At 42.1% G+C, this 11,103-nt stretch overlaps 1 protein-coding gene across 1 annotated transcript in view; it reads left to right on the forward strand.

The window, feature by feature from the left end:
- Window positions 1-11,103, forward strand: part of LAMA4 (laminin subunit alpha 4) — a 134,629-nt gene that overhangs the window by 66,715 nt on the left and 56,811 nt on the right. The window contains exons 9-12 of the mRNA XM_034765838.1: window positions 262-373; window positions 4,808-4,975; window positions 6,345-6,538; window positions 10,569-10,685. Of these exons, the coding sequence (XP_034621729.1) occupies window positions 262-373; window positions 4,808-4,975; window positions 6,345-6,538; window positions 10,569-10,685 (591 nt within the window). The remainder of the gene's footprint in view (window positions 1-261; window positions 374-4,807; window positions 4,976-6,344; window positions 6,539-10,568; window positions 10,686-11,103) is intronic.

Below are 11,103 nucleotides of genomic sequence, written 5' to 3' on the forward strand. Positions count from 1 at the left end.
CAATTTATGACCATTTGATTGCAGTAGATGATGGAGAAATATGGGCTAGATATTAATCTCTTATTCTGCAATTCTCAAAATACCAAAAAGGCAGCCCTTCATATCAAGCACCTTTTTTAAATATAATTTTATATGCTGAAGGGACCTACACAACACTTTCATCAGGAAGAAGCAAAAATTATGTTTATACTGCACACCCCGCACACATGCATGTGGATTTTAAAAAATGACTAATCTTGTGCTCGCATGGCTTATTGAAAGGGAAATCAAGCATCAAGCAAAGGCCTACTGGTACAGAAGGAAACCATGGCGACCATTAACCACGCTACTCAACTTGTGCAACAACTCAGTGATATGAGGGACAACATCCAAGGTAAATAGAATTTTTCTGGTTCAGTTTAGTGTCAAGAATATATCAATAAAATCTCCACTGAGAAATGTCACAGGAGTACTGTTATAAAACCATCAGACATAAGGTTTTAACAGCATATGAAGCCAGGATGAAAATTTGTCTCTCTCAACAAGCTATTGTGACCAGTGTGTCAGGTATCCTCCATTATAGAGTGCTGCGCTTCTTTTCTCTCCCTCCTGACATCTCCCTCAGGAAGTTAAATCTCAGGTCAATTACATATGAAATCAATTATTTTGTGAAACATTAAAAGATTATACAGACTGTAGTTTGTATGTATGTTTGTTTGTATGTATGTATGGTTGGTTGTTTTTTATCTCGATTAAACAGAGTGGATGCCCATATATTATAGAGACCGAGGCTATATAACTAGCTAGGTAGACAGAGACAAATAAAAGCTTTCCCATGTTGACCCATTACAGAGAATTGTAGTTCTTTATCATGGCAGCACTAAAGTAGAATCTATCTGTCCCTAGAATCAATTTTTATTTTAAAAGTAACTTTCTACAAAGTTTCTATATGGAAAGATGGTTGTGATTTTTAGAAGAATTGTGTCAATAAAATAACAAGATATTTAAAACCAAGGGTGAAATCCCAGCCCCACTCGCAGTGGGAGTTTTGTCATTAACCTCAATGGAGCCAGGATTTCACCCCATTTATAAATCTATTTTTTTTTTCATCATGGTTTTTCTTTGCTTCCGATTTGGGGAGACAGCATGGTCTAGTGGATTGAATATGAAACTGGACATCCTAAATTCGAATCCCACCTCTGCCACTGATTTAATGTGTAGTCTTTGGTTAGTCATTTAACTTTATTGGCCAGACTCTTTGTTCTGTTAGGGAAACTATGACATTTTCTTTCAGTGCAAATCTGCCACAAAGGTGGCAGATAAAGCCAGTGGAGGAATTCAACCTGGCAAGGAGAGCCCTTGGATGACCTAGAGACACCATAACGGTTACTACACCCTTGCCTACACTCTCAGAGCCTATGTAGGGAGTGTAACCAGAGCATCATTGCAATCCAGTAATCCTTGGTTACCATGACAGCTCTTGGAAGCCACTGGCAGTCAGTGCAGATTCTGCTGTAAACTCCATCAGGAGACAGTCCTAGCTCTGAGCCAGCTGGGGATTGGGAAGCCACAAAGGTGGCTTAAAACCATCTTTGATGCCTTCCCCTCTGTTCTTGTGTTGAATTCAGCTTGGCCAAAGCAGAAAATCTGGCTTATTTTGTGTCTGTTTCTTTGTTTTCAAAATGGTGTTATGACAGAGAGTCTGGGGACATGCCCACAAGTAGGGTGACCAGATGTCCCGATTTTATAGGGACAGTCCCGATTTTTGGGTCTTTTTCTTATATAGGCTCCTATTACCCCTCCTCCATGTCACAATTTTTTACATTTGCTGTCTGGTCACCCTACCCACAAGTCGTATTTCCTGACAAAAGAACAGTTGTGGATTAGCCACTGGGCCAACAGGACCCATGCCCAGGGGCCTCGGCCAACTGGGGAGCCCTGGAAAAAATGGGCCCCCCTGCACCCTAACCTACTCCACCCATCTGGTGCTCCTGCCTGGGAACAGGGGAAGCCCCCAAAGCCCCAACGCCATTTCCCTGGTAGGAGCACTGAGGGGGGCGGGAGGGGACTGCAGGCAGAAGGGGTGGGGAGGGGCCCCCCACTTGCTCTGGCCCAGGGCCCCACAAAAGGGTAATCCACCTCTGCAAAAGAAATAATTGCTTGGAGGGCTTGAACCAGAGGGCTAACTGAAACTAGATCCAACCAGCCAAGATGGCATGTGAAAAGTGACATCTATGCTAAGTTTTTAAGCCTTTGAAAGACAGGTGTTAATCATTGTTAAAGGATCTCTGTGTCTTCATGGTCCATCTCTTAGAGAAAGTGGAGAGTCCAAATCCTTTTATGTGTGTACATAGCTGGAGAAAAGTGTTTTGGAAAACAGGGGTTAGCTGCCCTAGCTCCACGGGGGCTTGATAAAGAGGTTGGGTGAGGAAGAAAGACTCATCTCTAGACATCAGCACAATGCTGGCAAGCAGACCAGAGTGGTCAGAGACAGAGGATTACTTTCGGCTCTTTGCTTTTCTTTTTCTTATCTGAAATTAAGTGGAGAATGCCTCATCTAGTTTAATTGATGAGAAATGTAAATCTAGATTATATTAAGCAAAGTTTCTTTTAGTTTAGCTCCATTTTCTCTCATTTTTTAATAAATCTTAGCTTTGTTAAGATTCCTGTCATATGAGTAATTTCATGCAGGCATCTCCAAAGGGAAAAGAATACTATAACCTCTAAGCTCATTCAAGGGGACAGACAGAGGTTTCCACTCCAAGCCAGTTGTTGTCATCAGGCTGTGGAGTTTTCAATTTAGTTTGGATACAGATATTGCATTTCTGCAAAGGAACTTAGATTTTGTCTTTCTTTCTCCTTTCTTCCAAAGAAAATATTGCCTTTAGTGAATGAAAGTACAGGTTTGTAACCTGACTGACTACTGCAAAGTGTCATAAGCTGTTACTGTGATACTGTTTCACATTGGGCAAAGAATATAACAAGCTTAAGGTCTCCCAAAACTAGCAGAGTGCAACAAGGGGACTCTTCATATTAAAATGTTGTGACAAGCTGTCATCTACTGTCTTGGAGTCCAACTCATCTGTGAACTGACTGTCTAGAGATGCAGATAACACTTCTAAAATCTATTTTTGTGTATTACTATTGCAATAACAGCATTCTCACCAGCAACATATATTCCAAAATATATACACTTTACAACGAGCAAATAGGCCATTTTATACCTTCCCGGATGAAGAAATAACTTTTTGATTTAGGGACTAAGAGACTGTTTGCATTTTCAAGAGTTTTTATTATCAGTAACAGGGACAAGTGACAACAGTGAGTATCTTCCCAAGCACAACTGCACTGAAGAAAGATACTCCAGTCAGAGATTATTATCTCTATTGCAGAATATTGATGGCACCTTCCTATCACATGGACACATAAAACTGAGATTGAACCAACTGCAGCTCCTCCTTTTGCATCTACAAGAAGCAATAAAAAACAAATGAAATATACTTGAAAGTTTCCCTGTTTCCTGTGCCGTAAAGGCCCAAACTCTGTCTTACAGCACATTTACGTTATTCAAGAATTGACAGACCAAAACGGAAAATTGCATGTGATACCAATATGTAAACACTGATTTAACCTGACCTTTGAACATCCCCTTTCCAGTCAGGGTCGGTATAGATCAATACTTGGGTGGAGGACATTTATGCAAAATCTCTGTGCTATGGAAAGTAGTTTAGATGATGCAATAGGGGACATTCTTCCCTCTATACCAGTACTGAATGGGTGCCTGAAATTTTGAGGGGTATTCTAAAGTAGGAAGTGCCCTTCTTCACATGAAACCTAAAACTGAGATCCTGACGAGTTGTGGGTATTAGAAGTTCCATGGCACCTTTTGAAAAGAAGTGGTGTTAAGTACAACTTCATTGTCCTATCCAAACACCAACTACTTGGGTTCGCCAACTACTATTTCAATTACTTGGGTAGTTACTTTGGGTAGTGAGCTTTAATCTTTTTAATTTATTGCCCTATTATGTAGTACTGGTGTGCACTGTTGAACAGCTACTGCGCTTCACTCTAGAGGACTCAAGGCTTAATGTAGGCCCAAAGAAGTGTCATGCCCATAATCCCTGCATTCCTCCCTACCCTGCCTATCTTGTCATGTCCCTCCATATGTCTTGGAAACCTAATACTTGTCAGCGTTCATCCTTTTCTTTCTGTCTCTTTTTCCATTTCTCCTTTTGCTGTCTCTCGCATCTGTCCTTTTCTTTCTCTCCTTTCTCACTTGTATTTTTATCTGCTTCTCTTGTATGCCTCCCTTTTTTCTCTGCCTCCATGGACCATTTGTTACTCCCCCTCTCTGACAGAGATAGGATGCCCTGGTGCTGTACTTGGTATGTACTTATGTCAGAGACTTGGCAAGGGCTGAACTGACATGTGTAAACATTCTGGTCGATTGCCCAGAATCATTTGTGCTATGTACACCCAAATGGTTCTGACATATTAAGGGGAGTTGTGGTAGAAGTTTGTGGATTGCTAAAAATTGTTTAGCAGGAAAGAAAAACCAAATGTGTATTAATATGTAGGCACTGGGAAATATTTGTGACAATCTGATAAACATACTCTGAAACATGTTGTAAATAGACTAACTCATAAGACATTGTTTCTGAAGTTAGTGGGTAGAACTATCAGTGTCAGCTTTACTCTGTGTCATCCCCATTTCACCTACCATCAACCTGAACTGGATTCAAACCAGGGCCCTAGGGACGAAAGTGTTCCAAAAAAGTTCACTTCACTGTAACTATGTTGGCGTGACATTCTGTTTCTTTGTCCTCAGAAATCAGCAGCAAGATGAAATACTATGGAATCCAGCATGAGCTGAGCACTGAAGATATCATTCAGAAGCTGAACTTGGCAGAGGAGATGCTGAGGGAAATGCAGTATCGCAAGCCTTTCACCAATCAGAGGCTGCTTGCTGATGAGGAGGCCGATGCTGCACAAGAGCGTGAGTTTTAGGTCTCCATCTATTTGTGTGTTTATTCCGGTGGAAAGGCACTATAGCAGCGATGTTCCAGTAGTAATCAGACCATGGTAACCCGATGTTGAACCTATGTGAAGAATCTGCTCATAGATGCTGACTGTAGTGGCTGGCCAGTTGGACTACTCATGGCTTAAGAAAACACATGCTATTATGGCAAGCATATGAAATCTGTGAAACCATTAAAAGTCTTCATCTAGAGTTTGCAGTAGATTAAGTAATCACTGCTTGAACAAGGGGTTAAAGGTGATTGTGCCATGCCACCATGCCACTTTCCCAAGATTGCTGATTGCAAAAGGAAAAACATGAAAAAATGGGAAAGGTTAGAGTAAGCCATTATCTGTCAGAATGAGGACTATGTAGACTTACAGGACCTAATTCACCACTATAAATATATCTAGACTACAGCTGGAGGTATAATTTCCAGCACAGGTAGATGTACACACACTAGCTTTGGTCAAGCAAGCATGCTAAAAATAGCCACCATGATGTGGGTAGGGGCATGGGCCAGCCAACTGAGTACAATCCCATCCAAGAATATAGGTGTGTACTAAGGTGGCTAACCCGAGCCACCATCCATGTCGCCACAGCTACACTGCTATTTTTAGTACACTAGTTTGATCAAATCCAGTGTAAATATATCTGGAAATTATACCTCCAGTGGCAGTATAAATATATCTGGAAATTAAACCTCCAGCGGCAGTATAAATATATCTGGAAATTATACCTCCAGCGGTAGACACATCCTGTGTGCCTCCAAACTTAGGCCGGGGTAACTCCACTGATTTCCGTGGGGTTCACCAGCATAAAACTGGAGTCACACTGTAGTGAATCAGTTAGCTCACTATTATTTCCAACCTGGCCTAGGTAATTTTGGGAATATTGCACCTTGAAAGGTAAGACAATAAGTACTTTTTCATCCAGAGAATAAAAGTATGGACTAGTTAGCTGAGACTGTAAACAAACAAAAAACAATCCTGCCCATTTCTATAGTAAATAATTGTAATTTGAAATTTTTATAAGGAAGTTAAAATGAGACAAGTTTTTTTTCCCCATTCAGAAGAATAGTTAGAAATAAAGTCTAGCTAAGTGTCATAGGCCAGTACCCAAGTTCCCTGCGAGCAAATGTGTTTTTACTGACTCCCTGATTAAGGACAGCCACTCAGGTCATAAAGTTGGTCTGATGCTGGTATATGTAAACTCCATCAGAAAGAGCATACTCTGATCTTGATCTTTTTGGAAAGTCACATGTAGCTAGACTGGTAACTCATGCTGTGAAGGGAGAGAACAAAAGAATTCAGAAAGATTAATCAATAACCTCTGACTCTTCTCTCAGTACTAAGGCAGGTTGAAGAGTGGCAGCTGAGGTATAATGACACCAGATCTCTGTTTCCCATCGTATTGGACCAGCTCAATGACTATAACATGAAGCTGTCAGACTTACAGGAGGCTCTGGACCAGGCTCGTGACTATGTCAGGCAAACAGAGGATACAAATCAGGAAAATACTGCCAAACTCCAAGAGAATGAGGTACTGTGCAGCAGCATGTATATTATAAGTGTGTCTGTGAGCAACACATTTTCACTGACAAGGACATTTTAAATGTTGGATTCTAAAAATGTGTAGCTACAGAAATGACAGTGTAGAAACTTGACTGTGTGAGTTTCTGTATTGTGGTTTGATGTTATCATCACCGGAGGGATTGCTGTCTAATGGCTAACACACAGAAATGGAAGTCAGGACTCCTGGATTCTATTCCCAGCTCTGCAGTTGATAAAGTGTATCACCTTAGGTAAGTTCTCTACCTTTCTGTGCTTCTGTTTTCTCATATGACCCTAACTTCGTACCCCTGGCCCATGGACCACAGTGAAAAATGAAATGGTCCGTTCTGTGGCATGAATTTGGCACTCTTAGTCTAGATGTAAGCTACATAAGTGCTAATAAAAGTTAGCTGCTATCCAGAGCTACAGAAGATGAAGACGTGGTCTCTGCCCCAGGGAGCTAACCAAGACACAGGCTTGACAGCTCAAACATATCTGAGATACATTGCAATAAACCCATGGCAAGGATTTCACGGCTCACCCTTCGCTGCACAACGTGGCTACTCTTAATTTAATGGGGATAATCAGGATACAACTCAGATCTTCCTGTTTCAGAAGCAAAAGGCCCCCTCACTATAACTAAAGGAGAATTTCCTTTAAGTATTATAAGCATAGGTCCTATACGAAAATGAAGCAGTTTTTGTTCCATTCAGCAGAAGGCAGTGGTGTGTACACATACACACACGCACACACATACACATTCAGATGAAGATCCACATTTCAAGCAGTCAGGGTTTAATTATTTTAAATACATTCTATACATAGTAAATTATTTAAAGAGGGATTTGAATAAAGAGAGTGAGGCTGTTTGGAGCATGCATCGAAGAGGTGCAAAGAACAGTGTTGAAGTAGGATGCAAATAAAGTATTCAGGAATGGTGCCTTGAGAGTCAGGATGAGAGTCTCAGTGTCGCCAGCATTCATGATTTTATCACGAGCGTGATGGCTTTGGCCCATTTTTGGGTAACTCTCACAATCTCACGATAAAACACAGGCAGCTCAGGAATTTGTGAGAGCTGTCTGTAGTTTCAGAGTTTGCCCACTAAAGGTAAATGTGCTGCAGGCCATCGTAGCTGCTGTCTGCAGTAGCGGGGTGGCCCTGTGCCCAACAGCACCTCAGAGCAGGCCCAGGGCTGCTGCCCCCTCCAGTCTTGGGGGCAGCAGCAGCCTCAAACACCCATTTTTCACACACACTCACTCACACTCACTCCCTCACTCACTCACAGTCCAGGAAGGGGGAAATTGGAAGTAAAAGCCCCTTCTCCTGCAGGCTAGAGACAGGAGATAGCTGTCAGTGAAGAGCCAGGGAATAGCAAGGCCTCTGGCAGGGCCGGTGCTACCATTTAGGCCAACTAGGCGGTTGCCTAGGGCGCCAAGATTTGGGGGCGCCAAAAAGTGGCGCCCCCAATTTTTTTTTCTTTTTTAAACAGCAGCCGCTGCGCTGGGAGGGAGAGGGAGTCTGAGCCGCCGCCGGCAGCCCAGGTGTTCCCTTGGGTCAACGTGCCACCGGCAGCCCAGGGGTTCCCCTGGGTCAGAGCTGCCGCATGGATCCAGGCCAGGGGGTGGAGAGCTGCCGCGGGGGAGTGCCTCAGGGTGGAGGGGGGGCGGGGAGCTGCCGCAGGGCTGGAGGGGGGGGCGCAAGGTGGAAGTTTTGCCTAGGTCGCGAAACTTCCTTGCACCGGCCATGGCCTCTGGGCAGTGGGAGGCAGGGAAGGCACTTGGCAGGGAGCAGCCACACAAGGGAGTTGTTGCCTACAGATTTGTGTGTCCAGTTTGTGTGTGTTTAAGGTTGAATTTTCACCCTTTAATTGTCACACATGTATTGGGGGTGGACAGAGGAGTTCAAAAACCAGACAGCAACTAAAAAACATGATTTGTTGGGGGGGGGGGAGGTTAAACTTCATGATTTTTAGGCCAGTCGTGTGTGCTTTTTTTTTTTTTTTTTTAATATTTTTATTCCAACTCATGGCTTTTGAACTCTTGGGGTTGGCAATATTGGTAACTTGAACTTGATGCCCAAGGTAAGAAAAAAAACATAGATGATCAAAGAGAGGAACAACATGGTCACAGGAACCAGATTTCAAATCACAGCATTTGGTATTAAATAAAATGGGCAAGATAAGATGCAGGAATTCCCAGAAAGAGAAGGTTTCTTGGTAAAAAGGAGATTTCTAAGGCCAGTCCAAGGATGTTAGCTGTAGGGATGCATTAGAACTGGTGGACCTGAGACGTTGTAAGAAAAGAAGCACCAAATGTCCAGAAGAACAGTGCAATGAATCAGATCATTATTTTATTCTTCCTTTCTGACTTTCATTATCGCTAAATAGTATGTAGCTAAGGACTCAGTGTTTTCTTTTAATAATTAAATATAAAATCAGGCATTCGGTTTTTGTGAATTGCTCTATAAGAAGCTTAGGATTCTCATGTACAGAGTCTTCTTTGTTCCTCTCTTCCTTTGTTTTATAATTACTGTGCAGAAGCAGATCTGCAGCTTATCTCATATTCATGAAGTGAAGGCTGAAGTATGTTGGATGTGGTCATAATTGTTCTTTGCTTTTAACCATTGTTTGAGTGTCATTACTTTCCACAACTAACGCAGATTCTGTACCAAAGAGAACATTCACATTAGTTTTATTATTGTTATGGAAAACAGATCTCTAATTTGTACATAGTAAAAAACCTTCCAGTCCAAACTAGTCTACATGCCACTGTGAAAAGTCCATATTTAATTTGTCTTTGTACTGCAAGAGCACTTTTCTGATGGTGTAGTAAGGGTGGTTCATTCCAATAATTGCTCAAACTGCAATATACCATGAAATTTATTTTTGTAAATACAGTAACTCCTTACTCAACATTGTAGTTATGTTCCTGAAAAATCGACTTTAAGCAAAACAATGTTAAGCAAATCCAATTTCCCATAAGAATTAATGTAAATGATGGGGTTAGGTTCCAGGGAAATTTTTTTCACCAGACAAAAGACACACTCATATATATACACACACACAGAGTATAAGTTTTAAACAAACAATTTAATACTGGTACACAGTGATAATGATTGTGAAGCTTGGTTGAGGTGGAGGAGTCAGAGGGTGGGATATTTCCCTTACTGCTAAATGATGAACTAGCAATTGGCTGAGCCCACAAGAGTTAACTCTCTCACTCTATAAGGCAGCAGGAATGGAGGGAGAAATGCGCATTTCCCCTTTAAGTACACTGCCTTGTTAATTAGATCAGCTTGCTGAGACCGCGGCTGCTGCACGCTCCCTGAGCCCTGGTGTGTCCCCCCTGCTCTATGGAAGATGGGGTAAGCGGGGTGCAGGAGCAGTGGGGAGGGGGACACCCTGACATTAGCCCCCCTCTTCCTTCCCTCCGCCCCCCCTCCCCACCCCCGCACAGCAAGCAGGAGTCTCAGGGAGCAGCTCCAAGGCAGAGAGCAGGAACAGCACATGGCAGTGGGGGGAGGGACAGCTGCAATTGCTAGCCTGCTGGGCAGCTGCTGCACAGGGAACTTAGGAGAGCGGGGAGCTGATAGCGGGGCCCTGGTTCCAAGCCCACACCAGTTAGCGGCAATGGGCTGCTCTTCCTGCAAGCAGTAGACAAAGCAGGTGGCTGCCAAACGACATTAGAAGGGAGATTGCACAACTTTAAACGAGTATATTCCCTAATTGATCAGCAACGTAACAATAAAACAACATTAACCGGGACGACTTTAAGTGAGGAGTTACTGTAAAGGCCCTTGTCCTCTACGAGGACAAGGCAAACTGAAATGTCATATTATAATATGCAACTTGAGAAGTGTGAGCAAAACTTGATCTTAGCTTTTTTCCCATTTAATTAATGTTCATTTATTTTACCAATACAATTGTAGTGTTCATATTAACAACATACCAGAGAACATTAATACTGCATTTTACCAATGCACAAAACATTTCTGAATATGGATTTATTTTTTTTCTGCAGAAGCAACAAGATAAGGTGAAGGAGCAAACTGATGATCTGAACAGTATTCTGCTAAGTGCCATAGATACTTTAGCTGAGCCACAACAATTCAGCGTAGAATTAAGTGATGTGATAAAGGTAGGTGCCTGATTGTATGACCGGTTTAAATGCCATGCTTTTTTTTTTTAACAAGTCATGTATTCAAAATATCAAACTTGGAGAACACTTTCTATGTAGCATTGCTGAAGTACTGACAAATATTCCAACAAAACCTAATCATTTCTGCCACAATCGAAATATTTGTAATGAAATTTTACTGCCATAGAAAAATGTTGTTATTTTAAGAGCACCTTATTAGGGATAGGTTTCAGAGTAACAGCTGTGTTAGTCTGTATCCGCAAAAAGAAGAACAGGAGTACTTGTGGCACCTTAGAGACTAACAAATTTATTAGAGCATAAGCTTTCGTGGACTACAGCCCACTTCTTCGGATGCATCCGAAGAAGTGGGCTGTAGTCCACGAAAGCTTATGCTCTAATAAATTTGTTAGTCTCTAAG

The sequence above is a fragment of the Trachemys scripta genome, chromosome 3, assembly GCF_013100865.1.
Source record: "Trachemys scripta elegans isolate TJP31775 chromosome 3, CAS_Tse_1.0, whole genome shotgun sequence".
Lineage (NCBI taxonomy): Eukaryota > Metazoa > Chordata > Testudines > Emydidae > Trachemys > Trachemys scripta.